Below are 23,759 nucleotides of genomic sequence, written 5' to 3'. Positions count from 1 at the left end.
CTGTATTTTTATTCATATATTTTGTGGTGTTCACATATTTTTTTTTTTTGTTTTTGTACAGCAAACATAACACTGTAGGCCATGAGAAGCTGCAGCACTATTGTTTAATAGCAGCAAGTTATATTTTATATCAGGATATCTGAATAATAAATAGTCTGTTTCTTTGGATGTGAATGTTTAAAATGAAGTACTGCTGCAGCTTCATAATGTGATTGCTATTTCACAGAGCTTATACACAAAAATATATATGCAATCTTTGTCTATATTTTATACAAATACAACAGTAGTTTGTGAATACATTTTAAGTACATATACATGATAAGCAATTTGATTTCCCATATCACAGGATAGCAAATTTTAAATGCAAGAGACATATACAAATTCAGTCTGGAATGCAGGGTTTTGTTTTTGTTTTCTATTTTGACTCAAAACTTTATCATTAGAATATTTTAGCGTTCAAGTCCAAACACTTTTTAAAAACTACCTCAATACAATATCAGCAATTCAACTCATGTTCAGGTACGACATCATCCATTTCCTAATGGTTTCCCAGTTTCTTTTAAATTCAAAGGGCTTCTAGCAACATACAGTATGTTCTTCACTCCACACTATATATATAAAAAAGCCCATTATTCATTTTAACTATCAGTCATCTTATGAACAAAAGTTGGGCTTGTTCTGGAAGGTTTCCATGTCCAAGATTTTCCTTTTGCAAGTGCATACGAATACATTGTGGTGTTGTAAAAGTTCGTTAATGACAAATTAAGTCACAGTATAAAAATATATCATACACCTATAGATCAAATATAGTCCTTTTGCTATGGGTAAAAATACATCTGAATGAGACAGGAAAGTTTGTAGCACCATGAGGAGTTGTTTCCCAAGTTACATTAGCAGCATGATCCAAAAGAATAATATTGCAGGAGTGTTTCTGAGAAGATAAACATTCATTCTGGTTCAACTGTACCACTGAAGCTTATACTGCAAAGTGTTTATATATGATTAGCAATAGTTTTGTGTCATTTCTAGGGCTAGATAACTGTTATCAAAAGACACTGCCTTCCAACCACAGAGCACTGAGAACCTTATTACATAAGGGCCTTAAGAATCATTTACATACATTTTTAACTATGTTGGTTTTATTCTGTCTTGCTGTATATGGGTTGAGGATCTTCAGGATAAACCTACATAATGGTATGTAAGTCTATATAGGTAAATAAAATCAACAGATTCTCTGTGGAGTAGGATGTGTAGAGAGATGGCTGCTGAAATAGAGTATGAGAAAAAAAAAGACAAAGTTAATATAGGCATCTACTTATCATAGATTTATAATAAGCTATCATAGCTAATTATGAATAATATAATTGTTTAAAAGATCTCCTCCAAAGTCATTATATCATATGGTTTTCAGTAGGCTAGGGAAAAACGTTAATGGCCTGGGGTATGGGTGTATATATGTTTTAATGTACCCGGGGAAGACAGTGTGTTTTGAAACATGTAAATCTAGTTTTAATAATTGTAAAACCTCATGAAAAAACACACTGGATTCTGTGCAATATAGCAAATTGATAAGAAAACACTGTAAAATGTACCTGTTTAAAATTAAATCTACCATTTTTTGTACACAAAGCAATATATGAAAGGCCTACATATATGTAATCTAATGGCACTTGAAACAAATAATAAAAGATTTTATAATAAAAAAGCATAACCTATAAGACAATTTCTTAAAAGGTTTAGATTTTCTTTTTGAAAGTGCTATATCTTGTAATATGTGTAACATAGAGGTTGACCAAGCTTTATTTTTTTAAAATATTGGCCTATAATACAAGTATTGCTCACTAGACAAATGATCCTGAAAATATGTACTCTTTAACATTCATTATTAGCTTAAAATAAAGCACTCAGCTCTGGCTCATGTTTCAGTCAGTATATGGTTTTTAAAAACCGCTACTGTCCAAATTAACACAATATATCACTATATTCCACAATTTTACTAATAATAAAGCACAAGCAACAAGTAGACAAAAAATAGTTTTAAAAGAAACACTACTTGAAATTGAGGAGTTGCACAAAGAGTGGTGCACGATCAGCCAGGACACATAAAATGATTTTTAAAATATGAACTTGGTATTAGGGCTTTAGAATGGAAATTTTAGTAGTGGCCAATAGATTAAAATAGATAATACTAATTAATATACTAATGTGTTAATATTGCTTACAGTATCAATCTGCATTCATACAGGCATACTTCTGTGTTCAGTGACAAAAAGTGTAGTCACAAACAGAAGTTCTAACTGAATGATATATATTGTCTGAGTTCCAAACTTCCAAATGAAATATTTTTTATTAATTTCTATCACCACCTCCACCCCCTTAAAAAAAAAAGACCAAGCTAAGGCACTACCAGAAATAATGAGAATAAAAATTCTGGTTAATGGAAGATGAAAACAGGATTGGCAACAAGTTATTAATCAAGTCTAATTGCAATAAACACCAACAAATGACAATATCTTTTCCCAAAAATCTAAGAGCCAATCCTGTGTTATATCTAGGTCAGAATGCTGTGCAGTTCAAATAAACTAATATGTATTTTCGTAGGTGCTCTTCTAAAACTGGTTAATGACTATTATACCCAATTTTAAACTAATTAGGATAGATTCTCTCCTATTTTGAAATTTAATTTCAAGTCTATGGGATTGCAATAGGCAAAAATGGTAAATATATGAAAATTAAGAATATGCTACTTTAACAATGGTGCCCATATAGATGTTCTTCCATGTATCTGAATAGCAGGTCTTCAAAATATGGGGAGAATTAGGGTTAATATCAATATATTGCCATATCCCACCTCTAAAAAAATCTATGGTCAATTAATCCTGGTATTCCCTTTACATTAGGAAAAAAATATACAGCCCACAAAGGCCAATGTCCCAATTCATTAATCCACTCCTACTGTTTAAAAACAAATGCTAGAATAAAGCAGTGATTCCACATTTGCTATTTAATTTATAGTTGCTATTTAAAAATATATATTTTCTATTTATTTGTGCTCTGTCACCATTTTTCTTTTTCCTTCTAAACATGGTGAGAAAAGCAATACTGAACATGAATCATTCAACTAAGTTTGAGATTAGTGATCTGTTTCATAGAAACTAAAGGAAGCAGGAAGCAGAGCTAAGCGTCCACTTTCAGAGCAAACAATCGCCTAAACCAAATGCTTAGCGACAGTTTGAGAATGTCAAAAAAGGTTTTTCCTTATTAACATATCTCATCTTAATGCCTTTGGAACAAATAGTCTTTATAAAAAGTTATTTTTAGTAATAAAATTTAAATATAAGTATAAAAAACTACACCTGTATATAGCTCCCAGGATATACAAAAATAGGAGCAGGATAAAATAGCAGGAGTAATAACTCCTTAAATGGGATTTTGTTTTTGTGAAGTGCTATATATACAGTGAAACCCCCCTATTTACATTATTACAATTTACATTTCCTCACAATTTACACCTTCTGTCCTTGCCCCAACTTTTTAAATATGGTATATTGCTACTGTATTAGATTCAGTAATTTGCACAAATTTCTCAGAAATTCTCAGGGAAATACCCTTTTCACTTGAGTGAAATCAATCTTGTAAAATTAGGGGTTCTAACATGTGCTATTCTGCTGAGTGCTTGGCACAATTTTTTTTTCTTTTTCTTAAAAAAGAAATAGAGAGAGAGAGAGAGAGCGAAAGATCTACAGTTCCTCTGACAATCCTATAAACCTTATAAAGTCACCTATAGAAATGGTCTCCTGGGTTGACTTCCAGCTGACAATGAAGAAAGAACTTCAATATTTTGTCCTTTGAGAAGGTACTTACTCAAAATAGATAAAGACCATCTAATTCAATTAAAATACACATTAAGCATCTATAAGGTGGCAAGGCACTTGACTTGGTGATTGCAAAATGTTTTATGGGTTTAGATACTATATTACTAGGATTTGGCTTGTTCAACTTTAATTTGTTTTCTTGTCACTTTCTGCCTATTTGTAGTAATCCCCCTACCTTACTTCCCAAAGAAGTGTAAAAGTGGGGTTTTACTGTATATATGTTTAGCCATTTAAAACTTTGTCTCAAAGATACTTGCTATGTACTTAGCTTTAAATTTCTTATAAAAATGGCAAAAAAAATATCCACTCTATAGAAAATATGTTTTATTGGAGAGGAGGGTTAAAATTTTTTTTGTTGGGATTTTTTTTTCTTCTTTTGGCTCTTAAGATTGGGGAAGAATTTGAGTGTATTAAATAAAAAATGGTGTAAGCAATATGCTTTTACTTTACTCCTAAGAGTCCTGTTTTAAACCTTGGCAACAGGGGAAATTGTCCCTAACCAAGTTCCCAGGATTAGCAGGTGTGATTAATATCTTATTGCTCAGGAGAATCACACCATACAAGCCAAGAAGATCCACTCTACTACAAACATATTCTGATATTTGCAAATCTACAATGGCTCTCTGATTGTTGGCTAATTGACAATCAATATAAAGTTTCTGGCTGGACCTGACCCACGCTTTGGCTGTGAAAGGTGAAAAAGATTGATGAGGTCTATGGATTTGAACAGACTCTGAAGACTCCAAGATACCTTAACTTTAATACCACTAAGATGAAAGACAGCAAGTTAAGAATTAAATTGAAAGCTGAAAATGACAGAATAATTTGTGGTAATAATTTGTTATTGAATACTTTTTTTTCCAAGGTCAATCATAACGTTCTTCTTACCAGTGCCATGAAATAATATTATTTCATGTCAGAATGAAAATATTTATTGACTAGAAGAGTATTACTTCATGAGAATACTGTTGCTTTGTGTTTAAGTGGCTGTTTTAAAATATTTTTAATGTTTTAAAATAAAGACCACGTGTATTTTAGCCAGACAATAGCAAGTCTTCAAAACATACTGACCTGAAATTGTGATAGCAAATAAAAACATTTTTGCCACCAAAATTTGGATTCTTAATTTATAAGATACTTTTAAATTATGTATCAAATCAAAGCTATTTAACAATTTAGGAAGTCTCCAGGTCTCCCTCAAAATTTTGTAAATTACTGTTCAGTTGCAATTTTTTTTTTTTACTGAGCCAAACATTAATGGGTAGAGCCATTATTATTGGATAAAAATGAAAGGATTAATGTCTGAAAATTTTTAACAGGGGATATATTGAAGTTTAGCAGTAATGGCTTTCCTATCTCAATTCTTTTGTAAAGCATGTCAATTGGCAGTGAAAAGACAACCAAACACTTTGAGACTTAAGCAAAGTAAACATAATTGAACATAAACGGTTTCTGAGCTCATTAAAAAAGTTAGTTTCAATTTCTTACTGGCTTAATGAAACTGGTATGATACAAAGTAAGCAGAGATTTTATAATGTCTTAACGTAGGCACTACATTAAAAATGGTCACCTAAGGCATTTCTACAAATACATTTTTTTAGTAAGACAGCTTTCTGTGTCCTATTGGAAAGCTTGGTGAAAGCGTGGTAGGGTGGTGGTTGTGCTTAGGCTGCTGGTGAAGGCTGCTGACAGGGAGTGCAGAGAACCGAGGCCTATACTGTTTGCAGGATCTTGAGGATCCTGGGTCTGTGGTGGAAGCTGAGCCAAAGAAGAATGTGTCTCCTCTTGGGAATAGCTCAGTCCAAGATTCCCCACCGATACAGAAGGATTATAGGGTGGGCCATTGACAGGTATGAAATTGAACAACTGGGAAAAATCCAAAGATGATGTGTTTAGAGGTTCACTAATGGAAATGGAGCTTTTGGATAAGGCCAGTTCCCCAGATCCATCATCTAGGGGTCCTACTTGAGGCTCTAAGCCTAGTTTAGATGAAGATGCTTGGGAATCGTGGGATGAGGAAGGCATACCACTTTGTAACTCCATTAAGTAACTCTCAATTTCCCCTTTTAATGGCTGTTCTTTTTCAGGCATAGAAATTGCATATGAGGTAGAACTGAGTGGATATTTCAAAGACAGATGGTGGGAGGGGTGAACAGATTCCATATCAATTGGGCATGTCATTCCCAAAGGTAATGATGTGGTGACCATTTGATGTGCTGGTCCAGAACTCTGCATGGATTGAATTTGTGTATTATAAAGGTTTAACTGCAAAGTGTTTGTAAATGGCTTTGATGTTAGTTCACTGGAAGGTAAAGACATCACTGGAAGCAGCTCGTCTTTTATAGGCACAGAAACATTGCAGGTAAAGGGATCTAGAAGGTCCATGGGTTCTGTTTTGACCTTCAAAAGTTCTTGATTGTGACTTTTTTTCATATGACGAGTTAAATGATCTTTCCGTCCAAATCTTTGTGCACAGTATTGACAAAGGAAGTCCTTTCTTCCAGTGTGCACAACCATATGTCTACGGACGTCCTTGCGGGTATAGAAACGGCGATCACAGTGTTCACACTGGTGCTTTTTTTCTTTCACCCCACCAGAAGATTTGCCTGCATGAGTTTTGAGGTGCTCCAAAAGTACCCCTGTGCTTTCAAAAGTCTGCAAACATACCTTACAGGTAAGGTCACCACTTGTTGCAGCATGCAAGGCCAAGTGACGTTTAAACCCAAGCTTGGTATTGTAGTTCTTGCCACATTCTTCACACTTAAACGCCTCTTTGTTGGGGTTGTGTGTATGTAGATGATTCTTTAGATGATCTTTTCGGTGAAACATTTTCTCACAATAATTACACTTGTGGGTTTTCTCAGGAGAATGAGTAGCCATATGCCTTTAAACACAGATATATTCTGTAAGTAATTATTTTGATCAAAAATTACATGTGCTCACTTTTAAAAAGGAAGCTAAAATCCTATACTAAAGTTTCTTCCCAACAGAACCTTTTTTTTTTTTTAGCTTACAATATGATACTACAAAGATAACTAAGTTAAAGCAATATTTGAGCCATTTAAATAGTTGTTTTAGTTTTTGCTGGCTTTTAGCCAGCATAACAAGGGCAAATAGACTGAACATACTCACGTAAATGTCCATAACCAAAAATTCTCAGTCCATACACTTTTCTTGTAGCAATTCCTTGTACAAAAGGAAATTCTATTCTTATTAAGCTTTTTATTAAAAAAAAAAAACCCAAAGACATCAACATATAAAGTAATGCAATTTGGAATTCTAAAAACAATTCAAAATCTAATTTACTTAACATTTCCTCTCTGCAAATCAGCTGAAGAATGTGTACACAAATAAATACTTTTACAAGGGCCTAAAATGGCCAACATAATAGAAAATATAATCTGAAAGATAAAGAGAGTTTAATACCTTAGTAATTTGTACTTAGAAACAAAGGCCTTGGTGCAGTCTTGTTGCGTGCACTTGTAGGGCCTCTCTCCTGTGTGAGAGTATGAATGAACCTTTAATTTCTCAACACTGTTAAAGGCCTTGTCACACAGTTGGCAAGGAAAGTTTTTTCTTGGTTTGGTTTCACCACGCTTACGTTTCCCTGAAGGGACTTTCTGGGTATCTCTTACTTCTGACAAATCACCAGGAATGACAGTGGCCATCGCAGCCTAAACCAGGCCTTCTTGTTGGACACTTGGGAACTGCCCAACTCCACTAAATGATTTAGCTTTAGATGGCTTCTCAAGTTTCATGTGGTCGTAAAAGAAAGCAAAAGGGGACTGGAAAAAAAAATAAGAAACAACTAGTTTGTAACTAAACTTAATTTATTTTTTTAAAAAGTTTACTTGCTATGTGATGCTTCTGAATTTAAAAAACCCATACAACTGGATTCAGCTGGTCTAATGTAATATCTGTAGATTTCTTCATATTTGTTAAAATTATATATAAATGCATTGCTCAGGATGAACAGTTCCACATGTACCCTGAAACTCCAACTTAACATTTTGGGATATTATAGTATTTCAGGGAAATCATAGGAGATATCCACACAAAATTTATATGAAGAGCTGTATTATGTCAGCTTCATTTTTTTTTTTTTAGTCAAGGGATAAGGAGTACATATATTACTAAAAATAAATATTTCAGTAAAAATTTTCATGCCTGAATTTTCCTCAATGCTACTAAGTTCTATTTCAAGACTACTATAAAATTAAAAAAAAAAGTAAGTAAGGCTAGGTGAAAACTCTGATGTATCATTTGGCAAACTGGAAGAGGCTATTTACTTAATGGACACAAGGCCTGAAAGAGTTAATGTACTCCCCCGAAATGAACAATTTACTCCTCTTACCAGTATTATCACACCCAATAGGCTTTCTGAGTTCAAGACTGGAAATGTCTTATCTTCGTAACAAGTCTGCATCTTGAAATGGTAAAATCTTGTGAAATTTAAATTAGGTCAGGATCATGGCTCCTTGTCATTATTTTGGAAGGATCAAAGACCTTGCTTGGGACACAATGTCTGCGCAAGAGCACCTAAAAAACAGTAAAACTGAACTACTCACTATATGAGGTGATTCAAAGCTGGCAAAAATGTCTGTGGGTCAGAGTAACTGAATTGATAACCTATACTGGGAAGATGTATATAATGCATTGTAAAGTATGTGGTTTAAAAAAAACACCAATAACAATAAGGATCTTTTATTAAAAGAGCTTCATACACATTAATTTTCAAGAAATTCTTAAATGGAAGACAGAAAGTGCTATACAGCTTGGAAAAACTAATACTGAAAAGTAAATGGCCTGCCAATATCAAGTACTTAGTAAACATGTAATTATGAATTGCTGTCTTGCAGTGTCCAAAAGACAATGTTTCTTCAATTCACTAGAGTATACAGAGAAATAACTTGGCATCTCTATTAAAAAGGCCAATTTCTGAAGTAAAAACTGAACACAGCTGATGGAAGGCATTGCTGCCTATTTTGGATTCAATTTGCTTTTTTTTTCCAAGGTTTTTAAACAGAAAAAAATTCCTTATAACACTGTTGTTATGGGATAAAAATTCTTGCTTACAAACTATCTACTGGAATTATTTGGTTTGTGGTTCTATAGCTTAAAAAAACAGGATATCTACTCTAATGCCTTCATTTTATGGTTAAGGAAACTGAGGCCTGGTCTGTAGTCATGTTGTTTTCTTAGAACACAGATAAATCCAGAGAGCATAAGATCTCTGAGCACTAACAATGATTTCATAGTGAGTGGCCTGGTCTTACAACACTTTAAGATTTAGATTGTAACAATACATATAAAAAGGTAGGACACCAAGCAATTCATTTAAATGTATCACATAGATGTATAGCAAAAATTTTAATTAAGTAATCAATTAGTATCCAGGTAACTGAGACAGCACTTTGTAGCATCTTTCCTTGAGTATGCTACTGACACCAACAATTATTGACAAACTACATTTCTCTTATTTTCTCAAAATTTTTTACCTAATGATCTTCAAAAATTCATTTTCTTTAATCTTCCCTATTCCAGTAAGAGTTCCTGTGTATCCTTCAGAAATTTCTAAATTAATAACTTTAATTAGCTGTACCAGCTAGTAATGGCTTTGTAGAACGTTGCAAAATATTTCTGCTAAGTTAGAACAATATTCTGATTATTTCCTATCAATAACATAATACTTTTGTGTACCTATAAAATAAAATAAATGGCACTAATTTTTTTCTAAAAATGCAACAACTTATAATACATGCAATTTCCATAAGTTGCTAAGTCAAAGGTTTTTAGAAATTGGCTGTATTTGTCATATGTGACCTAACCATAAGAAATATAATTCTGGTTTGAACTAATTAGAATGAATTTTACGTCAGTGAAATGTACTGAAAAAAATCAAAGGTGCAATTGTGAAAATATGTACAAGTATATACTTGACACTTTTAGACAATAGTTCACCTTCTGTTTTTAAGTATTACTCCTTAAAAGAGTCAGTTATTTTATTCCTGGATGTACATACTGAGCAATGAAGAATGATTTCAATACTGATGCTCAAATATTACAGTTTTCTAAGACCAGCTGAAAATATTTGATAATAATGCCTATCTGTAAGTTAACAGAATACCAAAGTTGAAAGCATAATTTTTTTGCTGCTTTCATAACTGCAGGATAAACACTATGTTCAATATCTAATAATAACTGCATATATTAAACAATAAATACATATGTTAAACTGATTACATATTAAGCTATACCTTAGATACATACACACAAGAGAATTACAATGGTTTTGCTCAATGCACACCTGATGATAGCTGGTAAAATCCTCAGATACTGATCTTAACCAGTCCCACTGACTCTTCTTGGAGGAGAGCAGAATCCAGTACTTCCCATTTTGGCTGATCTATAAAATAAAAAAAAAGAATGGACTATACAGTAATGGAACCAACATTTTTATAAAAAAGGTAAAAGATAAGAAAAATGTGATTTAGTAATAAGCACATGCTTAGATTTCATATGCTACTGATTACTCATGCACTAATATCAAGTGTAAATACTTTTAATTCTAAGTGAATTTATGACAAAATAAGAAGAGAAAAAGAAGTCATTTTGATAAATGTTAATTCATAAGGCTTGTTAAATAAAATTTCCTATTCTCAAATATTTGTTTTGTTTTAAAAGGTTAAATCTAGTCCACTTGGCTATTAAAAATACTATTAAGTAATATTATAAAAATTAAATTGAAAGACAATTTGTAACATGAGAATGAATATTAACCTTGCCTAGATTTAGAATAATTATTACTATTTCCAAATATTTTATACTTAAAGATAATTAATCCTCTAAAGGGAGAGGAATCGGAGCTTTGATTTCACTAGTATGGGGAACTACTCAGATGAGAATATTCCTTGACTAATGAGGATCACTTTCTACATAGTTAATAATCTTTGAGTGGCCCAAACCCTTCAAAGCTTATAAAATGACATATACGCAATTATGTTTCAGAGGCAAATAAGTTTTGAACTCTGGTCTACCTGGTTCTGAAGCTAGGTGTCCATCTATTATACCATACTGTTCTTAATCAATATTCTAAAGAATCAACAACAAAAAATGATATAGAAAAAAACTATGAAAACTTCAAAAACAGTTTTTTTTAGAAATGATTATACAATGGACTAACTTCTAGAAACCTGAGGTCTAAGAGCACCAACCTGAAACCGAACAGAAATTTAGGAGGATTCCACTTTTAAATACTGGTCTATTGGTTTAGGAGACATAAACAGTAGATAACAAATGGAACTGGAGCTCGATTATTATCTACGTGACACTGGACAAGACATGACATCTCTTCATTCATCTGTTTCTATTTCTATAAAATGACAATCTCTGTAATTCCCTCTAATTCTCAACATACTGAGTGTTTAAAAGCAATGAACTGAAAGTGAGTTAATTCAAACTAAATCCAACTGTGACAATGTCAATTCTCTTGGCACTATTTTTGTCATATCCAATACCTTCCTCTTTATTTTTCAGAATGGTATTTATAATTAAAGATGTGGGGTGGGAACAATAATTTGTTCCTTGGATTTATTATTTCATTAAATTAAATGTTGATTAAATGAGAAGACAAACCATGATTTAAATTTTTATAGAACATGGTTGAAAAGTAATCTTATAGTAGCCCCCAAACAACCTATTAATGCAATATATATTTCAGTAAACTAAAAAAAAATGCTTGGAAAAAAAGTAAAAAATAATTATGTTAGTAAAATTTATTTATAAGATATGATAGGAATAGAAAAACACTGAGAAAAGTCCGAGCAGCACGTGGCACAGGCATGGGTAAGTAAGCAGTGAATGTTTGAGACATTATTCGGAGACCAATATTGGAAAATAAAACATAAAGTCAATATAAATTAAATGATAATAACTATAAAATAAGAACCTATTAATGATCAAAACCAAAAATCTTTTAGTAAAACTGCTAAACAAACCAAAATATCTTCCCCATTCAAATTTTTCACACAATTCCTAATTCTAAAATCTATAAGCCAATATTATTTAACCAAAAAGATATTACTAAAGCATTGTATAAAAGGCACTACTAAAAGCACATTAGAAAAAAGAAGTGGATATATCATACTTCAAATGGAAGATTCAGCCTGATTTAAAAAAAAAAAAAACTTTTTAAAAGTTAAAGAAATAAGTCTGCATTCTTTTGCAAAGCAAAGAACATGCATAAATAAAGTACCAGATTATTGCAAATCAAACTTTTAGGATGATAAAATTCAACCTTGCAAATACTTACTTGCCCAGGACAAATAGTGAATTTTTAGCAGACGAATAAGTACATAAAACAAATGTTGTTTATTATGTAACTTATAGAGCTTCAGTGAAGAGGTTAGAGAAACAGAAATTTTTATGGGCCAGTAAACTTGGTGAATTTATTTGCAAGGCTAAAATAGTTGCCAAGTTCCTTTTTCTCTCCATTTGAGTTGACAGGTAGCATCAACAAAGAATTTAGGATACTCAAATCTTCCTTTAAACAAAAGAGTATCAAGAACATATTAGCATACTTAGAATTTTAAGTCTCTATATAACAACTGATAATAATCTAGGTAGATTATGAAATCTGAAATCAAAGTCAATGATAATGAAATCAATTCAATTCAATGTAAGGAGCATCTATTAAATTTTGATTATGTGTCAGGCACAATGCTAGTTTCGGTAAGAAAAAAAAAAAAGAAACAGTCTTTGTCCTGAAGAAGCTTACATTCTACTGGGGTGGGGGGATGTGCCATGTATACAAGTAAATAAATACAAAAGGATAAAGAAAATAAACTGTAAAAGGGAATGACTTCAAAAGGATCAATTCCACTGCTAATAATTGAGGGGATCAGGAAAATCTTGTGTAGAAGTAACACTTCAGCTGTGATACTGTATCTCTCCCCAATTTATAAAACTTTTTCAATTGCAAGAGACATTTAAGGTACATAAAATTATTCATACTAAATATATATTAGGTATTGGCAAAGCACTTTAGAAATTGAAGTACTACATAAATGTGAGCTATTAATTGACTAAGTTATCTAGCAGAGGGAATAGGCTCTTGAGGAACTCTTCTGTCAAAGTTGAAGTCAGTCAAGAAATGTTTATATTGACTACTTGTCAGCCAAGTAGTGTGCTGAACACTGGAGATGCAGATAAAGGCAAGAACACTATCTATCCTTGTTTTTGAGGAGGTTACATTCACTACTTTCTTGGCAAATTGGTCTTGAGAGTTGTTTGGGAACACTGAGAAGTTAACAAACTTGTCCAGAGGATGACAGCAAAGGGTAGAGGCTTGCCTATGAACCCAGGTCTTTGCAGCTCAGGGTTCCATTCTCTTTATTCCACCATGCTGCCTTTCAAACTATATCTCAAACCTTGCAAAATTTTAAAAAATTCTTTATAACTTTTATCGTTAAAGTCAGGAGAATACAATCCTGTTAAAAAGTTTATATTCTAAACAGTAGTGAACAAAAAAAAAATCATGTAAAAATTATGACATTCACTCTGAACATTAAAGTCTATTTAGAGTTACTAACTGCCTTGTAGTGTTATCTAATTAAGTAATAAACTACAGGAAAAAAGAAACTAGTTGGATCTAATTATTTCTTTATTCTGATATGATAAATACGAAAAGTATGAGCTATGTTTATATATAATGAATTACAATTTTAAGGTGGAATTTGTGCGAATTTTGTAGAATTTCTATGTGAAAATATCATTCAGAAAACTGGACCATTGTTGTTGTTCGGTCATTTTCAGTTGTGGCCAGTTTTTCTCGACTCCATTTAAGGTTTTCTTCTTTAAGATAATGGAGAGGTTTGCCATTTTCTTCTCTAGTCATTTTACAGATGAGGAACTGAGGTAAACAGCATTAAGTGACTTGCCCTGAGTCACACAGCTAATAAGTATCTGAAGCTAGATTTTAACTCAGGAAGATGAATCTTAAGACCCTAGGCCCTTGTATCTATTGTGCACTCTTATCAATTTTCCTTCATTTACCAAAGTCCACTGTTTTTTAAAACTGATGGGAGATTCTTTGTCTTATTTGAAGGGGAAAAAAAAAAGTAAACCATTGCAAGAGTAAAAGTATATGTGCCATAACATTTCAAATTGCTATTATGAAGAATCCACACTTTAGAATATGCTTCTAATATTTGCAGGCACCAAAATACAGGCTTAATTCCACTGTGAAATTAATAATGGAAATTAATCATATGCAATTATAAAAATTGGGGGAAATTATCAATATACACACAATATACAGAATCTTCAAATTAGATTTTAAAAAACTATATTCTGAACAATAATTTAGACAATAAGACAGGTAATGTATTCTCATACAGGATTGACTAACAAATATTTTTCTTCCATAACAAAGAGTATGGTGTTATTCAGTTATTTTTTTAATTTCTCAGTTCTAAGTTCAATAATTGATTTAAAAATTCCAATGAGACTTACCTGTATTTATAGTTCTTTAAAAGTTTAACAAAATAAAATGCACTTTTCTAATACAGTGCTATTGTTAACTCAGTTTGTCTCATAATCATGTCAATCATAAAAAAAAAAACTTAATGAAAACATTTAAGAAAAAAACATTCATTTAAAACATTCATAACTGCATATAACAATATAACATCTTCCCTACACTTAAGTAATGTCATGTAAGTAAGATGGATTGGAAGAGAAAACTTACCAGGTTTGTAGTACACTTCAATTTGCATTTTTATTAACAGGCAGCACAGAGATTTGTGGACTATGGAAGAAACTACTCAGCTTGTGGATACAACAGATTATGGTAAAGCTAGACAGAGCGCACTAACAAGTTTTTTGGCTTTTTTTCTTTTAATGAAATGTGTTTTGCAACATCCCTCAAAAGTATTTTCCCCACATTTTAGTAGAAATCTAATTTGAATTACCAGCTCATTTCCTAATTGTGAGTAATGGGTAAAAACTATTAAGACAATCAACTCTGATACAGAAGTTTTACAGTTTAAGAATTCTTCCCCACATTCTGTCTCTCCATACCAAGGTCAGGTCTATAGTGGGGAACCCTATTGCCTCTTAACCATGTGACACTTAATTTTTTTTTAAGTTCTGAGTTTTTAAAATGCTTACCTGTTAAAACCTTGGTTTAAAAAATATATGTGGAATATAAATAAAATATTATTCAGTGTAAATTTTTTCTCTCTTATTTCCCTAACCCTATAAAATTACTAAGTAGGGCTGGGGAAAAGAAAGTTACATTTATCTAAAAATTATAAGTCTAAAAAAAAGCATCCAACCATAACCAACTTGTATTAAATTATCTATATTGGAATATGTTCATACTATAGTGTTTGTTTACATTTAGAAATCAGAATTAATAAAACATATAGAAACAATGTGATTCATTGAATGTGGTACTGAAGCGAAAGTTTAGGAGGTCAAGATACTTTTTTTTTTGGGTTTTTTTTTGTTTTGTTTTGTTTCATCAGTGATTTACTGGCTGACTATATAAAAGATGTAATCTCTCTGAACCTTACCAGACTCTAAAAACTTATGGCTTTATTTGTTGTTGTTTTTTTTTATTTGTAAATACACTATTGCTTATTTCAATGCTATCACTTTACTGATCTTGTTACAATGCGATTCACAACTATGAAAGAAAAATGTGTTTTTTTGGTAAATAAATCATGAATTCCAACTGTTATTTACAAAAATTGGATAACAGGTGACATGGCAAAGAATTATGCAGTATTTTGCACATGGTAATAAATACTAGTTAACTTGGGATCATTTTGAATTTATCTTGAGCAACAATCAGAAAATTTCGCGAAAAAAGAATTAACAATCTTCTAGAAATTCGTTATAATTGGATTTACTCTATTTGGGTCCTTCTACTCAATATTTTCTGTTGGATATTTAACAAATACTAATGGTAAGGCAATATGGTATGTTGGATTGAACACTCACTTTAGTCAAAGACTGGATTCAATGCCTACTTTTTAGATGGGTTGCAGATTCCTCATGTGTAAAATTAGATAGCCTCTGAAGTCTCTACAAGCTCTATGATTTTATGATCTTATAAGATGTGTTGGCTAAGCTGTATTTTAATTGCATTCCTCTTCTCTCCTATTTGTTTTAATTAGGGTCTAAGTAAAAAAAAAAAAGTTAAGATTTACATCTCTTTAAGCTTTAAAACAGGATATAGTTGTCCTAAATTATTTTTAGAATAGGAACAAAGAATCTCATGCAGTTGGGGACATACAAATCCAATATCACAATTCTGACTGAACTCCTTGGTAGTCCAGTGGTCATGATTTGGCACTTTTGCTGCCTTGGCTGAGGTTCAATTCCTAGCCAAGAAATATGTTTTGCTTGTTATCATAGGGGTAAAAATGGTAACTATCTAAGACAAGGAAACTGCAAGCTTTTAGGATGAGTTTGGAGTTGAGGAGGATCTGAGGACTTTTTTTTTCATCCTGAGTTCTTCTTGAGGACCTAGCTTCAATATTTTCCACATTTTACTTTTATCATCTAATTCACTCATGGTAGTGGAACTAGAACATTCCTTGCCATTACCACTTCCAGGCTCTCACTCTCCCACCATTGCTAAGTAACCACTTCTCCTCTGAAATTCATTCAAAGATGATTTATCATCTAATCAAGATTCTGGGGACTATTATCTATCACCTAACTACTTATCTATCTAACTATCTATCATTTTCTTCAGTGAATTCAGTACCTGCTTCAGTCTTTGTCTCCTCCTAAACTTCTGACTTCATACTAAGGGATTTTGTTATACATGATGATAATCTCTCAAATGCTCTAACTTCCTAATATGTCATTTCCTCAAACCTCCCTCTGTTCCTCTTCAGCTCTAACCAGAGGCAATCATACCTCTCATCTTGCCATCCCCCATTTCAAGTTTCTCCTCACTCCAGTCCACTACTTGGACATTTTTCTGACAAAGAGTAAATGCTTAATACTAGCTGTTGTTGTTTGGTCATTTCAGTTATGTCCAACTCTTCATGACTCCATTGGGCTTTCTTGGCAAAGGTACCGGAGTGGTTGGCCATTTCCTTGGCCAGCTCATTTTACAGATGAGGAACTAAGGTAAATGGGGTTAAGTGACTTGACCAGGGTCACACAGCTATTAAGTGTCCAAGGCTAGTTTAAACTCAAAAAGATGAGTCTTTCTAATATACTGCCTTAATATTTATTTTTATACTCTCCACAGCTGCCAAACTGATCTTCCTAAAGCATGCTTATCGTTTCCCCATTCATAAACCTTGAAAATCAAATATACCATTCTCTGGTTTTTAAAGTCCATCATAATCAAGCCTTTTGCTACCTTTCCAGTCTTCTTACAGCTTACTCCCACCCTCTCTATACTCTCCCATCCATGATTCTGGCCTCTTTTCGGTTTCTTGAACAGGCTACTCTCTCTTGATCATTTTCACTGATTGTCCCTCATGCTTGGAACTTCCTCTCTCATTTTACTTCATGGCTTTTCTAATTTCCTTAAGTCTCAACTAAATTCTCATCTTCTTCAAGAAGATTTTCCCAGTCCTCCTTAATGTTAGTGTCTTCCCTCTGAAATTATCTCCAAATTATTGTAAATCTTTTTTTGTTTGCACATAGTTATTTGCATTGTCTCCTCTAATTAGACTGTAAGCTCCTTGATGGTGGGAACTGTGTTTCCTCTTTCTTTGTAAATCCAGCACTTAATACAGTGTGTGGCATATAACAGTCACTTAAATATTGTTGACTTGACTGGTTGGTCTGGTCTAGAGATGCACTTTCAGGTATTGGGAAGCAAGAAAGGTCTGTGAATTTTGTTAGGGATGCAAATCAAAACCCATCTTACAGATAAGGAGCCTCTAAGCTTATCTCAGAACATTTAAAGAGATTTTCCAAAAGTCACAAAATTAGTCAAATGTTAAAGGCAAAATTAGAATCCAGTCTCTTCTATTCCAAATTCAGAAATCTCATTATCTTTACAATTATACTATACCTCCTTGTGTGCCCAACTCTAAATATCAATTAAATTTAATCTTGTAAGGATAACATGGGACATAACAGACAATTTATGTGTCCCCTAAAGCAAAAGTATCTCTTGTTTCTCCAGAGGAAAAAAAAGATAAAATACACGGCAGCAGTTGCTAGATTAACTCTGGAAGCTGCTTGTTGTAGAATATTCTTCAATTACAGTTCTAGGATCTAGAATCTCACTCACTCTTCACACTTTGGGGTTAAACAAGTAGTTCCACTACCCTACTTCTATGTTTCTCCTCTTCTGTCACAATCTACCCTCACAAGGAAATGAATTCCCAGACACTCCTCTCATCATATTCATTCTATATCACCATTAAAACACTCTGGAATCATGGTGATCATGCTGGTTGCTTCCCAAGTAAAATAGTCATACTTTGGGCCCCATGTTTTATTTTATTTTTTTAATAAAATTAATTTTGGTAATTTCTTTTGTTTTTGTTGCTACTAATACTATGATTAACATAATTTTGGCTTATCTCTGATAAATCTTGCTTTTTAAATCTTACTGTAAGTTAATTATCCCTCTCCATCCCCTATTCTCTCTCGTTCATTTTGTGACCAATCTGAAGAATAGCATAAAATTTAGCTATTTTCTTCATTCTTAAAAATGACTCAATAATGGTATATTAGTGTATCATGAGTAATGAAGAATGTGAAGTATTCAGAGAAACCTGTAAAGACAAATAGGTTATGAGAGAAATAAATGGACTCAGGAAATTAATATTCACATTTACCATAATAATGTAAAGGAAAAAAAAAAACCTCTGAAAGACATCTAAGTCCTAACTAAATGTAACTTCAGAGAACTAATAATTTATACTATGTCTCCTTACTCTTGGCAAAAGAGGTGGTGGGCTAGAGGCATACACAATGACATATGGTGCCAGACATGGTCATATTGCTTTGTTTCATTTAACTATATTTATTTGTTTAGGAAGATGTAGTCATTGGGAAATAACAATTTTTAAAAAGAGTTTAATTATTTTTTAATAGCTGAGAGATCAAAGACTTATTTAGAATGGTATTTCCCTATCAACTTGAGGGAAAGGACAGGTAACAAATATTTAGCAAGTACCTGCTGTGTGTGTATTTAACACTTTACCAATATTATTTCATTTGATCTTTACAACAATGCTGGGAGACTTTATTATCCCCACTTTACAACTGAGGAAACTGAGGTAGATAGAAATTATTTAACTTGTCTGGGATCACAGAGTTAAATGCCTAAAGCTAGATTAGAATTTTGGTTTTCTTGACTCTAGACTTCAGCATTTTATACATTGCATCTCCTATAAATCTGTGCCCTGCTTTTCTCTGTTAGAAACCAGAACTATATGCTCATAATAAGGACTAAGTGTCAGGAAAGAGGGAAAATTTAAAGGCTTGAGCTCTTCTGAATGACCAAACTCAGGTCTATGGTGAAATAAAATATCAGAATTATGCAATATGGATCATTCAACATTTGGACAAACTTCAACTTACCTCTATCTGCAAAGATATTCAAGAATTAAATTATAGATATTGCTAAGGAGATAATAAAAGGAATATCAAAAGTCAAGTATTTTCCCTGGGGTGGGGATAGGGGAACAATCCCAAAGTCTATACTGTTACTTCCATTACCTGACCCCTATTTAAATAAATCACTGACACATTAAATAATTCAACAAACATTGTTATTTCCTACCTAATATGTATATGGCAGTTTGTTAGCTACTGTAAGAGATGCAAAATGCAATGTGAATGTAAATGAGAAGATGTTAAACTGAATTAAACTAGATTTATAAATAAAAAAACCAAGAAAACAAAAGATAACACAAAGAAGTAATACATGCTCTAAAAAAAAGTCCAATAACTAGAAAAGCAATATGATATATAGGAGATGGAAAACAAAAGTTTAGAGTCAAAAAAACTTGGGGTCAAGTCTGATCTGACACATACATATAAGAATATGATCATCAGAAAGCTATTTTCACCTTCCTGTGCCTCAGACAACTTAAAATTATAAATTAAAGTAGATTATACACATAGAGAAAATTGCATTCATTCATGAAATCACAGGTCTCTGCAAACAAAAAAGATACAAAAGAGAATTACAGTATATTTTAAAAAATATACTTTAGACAAGAAGGATTAAAAGAAAAATTCATAAGGGAAAAAAAGTTGGGCTATAAAGTTTTTTAATTTCCACTTTACAGATGAAGAAATTTAGATCCATATAACTTACATGATTTGGCAAAGGGTTGTTGCTAAAGTAAAGATTCAAATTCCTTTTTTTTTGATTTTAAGTGAAATGATGCTTTTAATATATGGACTCTGCTCTTGAAGAATGTTAAGAAGAAAGTTAGAGAACATTCTGGTAACAAAGGCTGAAGGGCAAGAATAAGATATAATTGTACATTATTAAGTGTTTGAATGTCTGAGACTGGATTTGAACTCAGGTTCTCCAGACTCCAGGGCTGGTATTTCATCCATTGTGCCATCTATCCCCTGGAGCTCACTTTTAAAAGGATAAGATGATAGGCAAATAATTATGTACATATAATATATACACAGGGTCAAACAGGGGTAATCTCAAAAGAAAGGCATTAGCATTAAGGGAGATCAGGAACAGCTTCTAGTAGAAGCCAAAATTTTAGCTGAGTCTATATTAGGAAACTGGAGAAATCAGGAGACAGAAATGAGGAAGAAGAAGAATGCTGGAATGGAGAACATCCAGTAAATACAGAAAGATTTAGGAGATATAGTATTTTATTGGAAGACCAGAAAGGGAGCTTATGGATCACAGACAACATGGAAAGAAGTAAGGTGTAAAACAACTTATAAGAAAGATAGAAAGAAATCAGATTGTGTGAGGGGCTTTACAAGTAGATTTTTAAATCTGACTTGGAGATATTAGGGAACTAATGAATTTATTGAAATAGGGATGACATACTCAGTCTTATGGTTTATAAAGATGACTTTGATAGATGAGTAGACAATAGCCTGGGATGAGGAGAAACGTACAGCAAGGAGGCCAAACAGAAGGCTTTTCTAATAATCTCAGTATGAAGTAACATGGCTGCATCAAGGCAGTAGCAATATCAGAAGACAGAAGGAGAAAAATTGTGAATATAACAGATACTGTGAAAGGAGAATTTAAAGAACTTGATAACTGATTGGATATTGAAGGGAGGGTGAGGGGATAGTCTGAGGAACTGAGGATAACATATGGGGTGAGAACTTAAGTGACTGGAAAGATGGTGATACAGACCAAAATAGGGAAATTAGCGGAAAAGACGGTTTTTAAAATTTGTTTTGAGAGGAAAATAATGATTTCAGATTTGGAAATCTTAAATTTAAGAAGGCCACAGAATATCCAGTTCAAGCTATCGTTGGGCACTTAAAGTAGTTAGAAGTATGAAGCTGGAAATCAGAATAAAGGTTAGGGGTGGATAATAGATCATGGAATTATCAGCATAGACATAATAATTGAATCCATGGGAGCTGATGTGATAACCTCAAGAAATAGTATATAGGGAGAAAAAGGACTGGAACAAAGATTTGAGGAACATGAAAAGTTACTAAGTATGGACTGAATGAAGTTCCAGGGAAAGGACTGAGGAGTTGTTGGACATAAGAGAAAAACCAAGAGAAGGGTTCTAAAAAACCTAAAAGAGTACCAAGGAAGAAGTGATCAATAGTGTCAAAGGCTTCAGAGAAATCAAAAGAATGAAGATTGATAAAATGCCATTAGAGGTAATTAAGAGATCATAGATTACTTTTGAGAGAGCAGTTCTAGGGGAATGATGAAGGGGGAAACCAGATCTCAAATGGTTAAGAGAAGAAGAGAGAAGGAAGTAGAGGCACTGATTACAGATCGTTCTGTTCCATGAAAGGGCATGGGTACAAAGAGGATGGATGCTTCAAAGGAGGCTTTATTAAGGATGGGACAAAATGGGTACATTGGTAGGCAGCAAAGAAGCAAACAGTAGATAGGGAACGTTCGAAGATTAATGAGTATAGGGATGTTGGAGAGACAATTTACTAGCAAAGGGAAGGAGTGGGATCACTTGTGAATGTGAAGAGGGATTATATTTGCAAGGAGAAGGGTTATCTATTTATGTGAGGCAAAATTAAAGGTTATTGAGGGAAGATAGCTGAATAATATAAGATCAGGGAAATTTCACAGATTGGCATGGATTCTTTCAATAAGAAGGAAAAAAAAAGAGAAAAAAATTACATTCCGAATATAAATAAATAATTTTCAATTATCCCCACTTGGGATTATCTGAGACACTGCTTTTCTATATCAACATGGACAGCTTAAATTTAATTCTTATAAAAGAAACTGTCAGAAAACTTTAGGTTATTATGTTGAAGACAAAACAACTCAAAATTCTTCCTGCTAACAAAATAAAATCAATGCTGAGTTAAGATTAATAAATACATGTTTTTAACAGCCAAGAGAAAAGATGTATTTTATGTAGGTGAAGTACAAGATATGGATTAAAGTAGTTTGAGCAGCAACCTAGTTTTGAATGCAAATAAATACAAGTAGAGCAAATCACCTTTGTGCCAAAAGCTGAGGGTTAAAAAAAATTGTCAGAAATCAAATCATTCTCCAATTGATAAATGATCAAAGGATATGAACAGACAATTTTCAGATGATGAAATTGAAACTATTTCCACTCATATGAAAGAGTGTTCCAAATCACTATTGATCAGAGAAATGAAAATTAAGACAACTCTGAGATACCACTATACACCTGTCAGATTGACTAAGATGACAGGAAAAAATAATGATGAATGTTGGAAGGAATGTGGGAAAACTGGGACACTGATGCATTGTTGGTGGAGTTGTGAATGGATCCAATCATTCTGGAGAACAATTTGGAACTATGCTCAAAAATTTATCAAACTGTGCATACCCTTTGATCCAGCAGTGTTACTACTGGGCTTATATCCCAAAGAGCTCTTAAAGAAGGGAAAGGGGCCTGTATGTACATGAATGTTTGTAGCAGCCCTCTTTGTAGTGTCTAGAAAAAGGAAAATGAATGAATGCCCATCAATTGGAGAATGGTTGGGTAAATTGTGGTATATGAATGTTTTAGAATATTATTGTTCTGTAAGACATGACAAGCAGTATGAATACAGAGAGGCTTGGAGAGATGATGTTAAGTGAAATGAGCAGAACCAGGAGATCATCATACACTTCAACAATACTGTATGAGGATGTATTCTGATGGAAGTGGAAATCTTGACAAAGAGAAGATCTAACTCAGTTCCAATTGATCAATGATGGACAGAAGTAGCTACACCCAGAGAAGGAACACTGGGAAATGAGTGTAAACTGTTTGCATTTTTGTTTTTCTTCCCAGGTTATTTTTACTATCTGAATCCAATTCTCCCTGTGCAACAAGAGAACTGTTCAATTCTGCACACAAATATGGTATCTAGGATATACTATAACATATTTAACACGTATAAGACTGCTTGCCATCTAGGGAAGGGGGTGGAGGGAGGAAAGGGAAAAGTCAGAACAGAAGTGAGTGCAAGGGATAATGTTGTAAAAAATTACCCAAGCATATGTTCTGTCAATAAAAAGTTATAAAAATATAGTTTTCATGAAAATAATATAAATAATATTTATATTAACATGTAATGGACTTATTAGGAATATTTTCAGTTAATCAATAAATATTTTTTTAAATTATCAGGAAATTATATACAAAAAACAAAAACAAAAACCAACAAACCCCCCACCACTTCTCACTATTAGCAGAGAGGACCTGTTAAAAATGACTAGAAAAAAAT

General features: G+C 32.7%; 1 protein-coding gene and 1 long non-coding RNA gene across 7 annotated transcripts in view; one reads left to right on the top strand and one right to left on the bottom strand.

Annotated features, from left to right (window-relative positions):
* The first annotated feature begins 1,063 nt into the window (after positions 1 to 1,063).
* On the top strand, positions 1,064 to 15,731 carry LOC105749308. 2 transcript variants are annotated; one of them, XR_001120469.3, is made up of 3 exons: positions 1,064 to 1,194; positions 6,380 to 6,549; positions 14,663 to 15,731. It is a non-coding gene; the product is annotated as an uncharacterized LOC105749308 (long non-coding RNA). The 2 variants fall into 2 exon arrangements; XR_004230944.1 differs by having other exon boundaries at positions 1,137 to 1,194; positions 6,473 to 6,549; positions 14,663 to 14,745.
* The window catches only part of PLAG1 (PLAG1 zinc finger), a 70,429-nt gene continuing 48,172 nt past the window's right edge, over positions 1,503 to 23,759 (bottom strand). For 3 of the 5 annotated variants that reach the window (XM_031946386.1, XM_031946384.1, XM_031946385.1), the window contains 3 exons: positions 10,183 to 10,281; positions 7,302 to 7,660; positions 1,503 to 6,759 (listed from right to left, as the gene is read on the bottom strand). In XM_031946386.1, the coding sequence (XP_031802246.1) occupies positions 5,496 to 6,759; positions 7,302 to 7,543 (1,506 nt within the window). In that variant the 5' untranslated portion in view covers positions 7,544 to 7,660; positions 10,183 to 10,281 and the 3' untranslated portion in view covers positions 1,503 to 5,495. Of the gene's footprint in view, positions 6,760 to 7,301; positions 7,661 to 8,229; positions 8,415 to 10,182; positions 10,282 to 23,759 lie in introns of all 5 variants that reach the window. The other 2 variants (XM_031946387.1, XM_031946388.1) reach the window with 2 other exon arrangements.

This window comes from Sarcophilus harrisii, chromosome 1 (genome assembly GCF_902635505.1).
Source record: "Sarcophilus harrisii chromosome 1, mSarHar1.11, whole genome shotgun sequence".
In the NCBI taxonomy this organism is placed as follows: domain Eukaryota; kingdom Metazoa; phylum Chordata; class Mammalia; order Dasyuromorphia; family Dasyuridae; genus Sarcophilus; species Sarcophilus harrisii.
The sequence above is the reverse complement of the archived record's forward strand: the minus strand, read 5'-3'. Positions and strand labels throughout refer to the sequence as shown.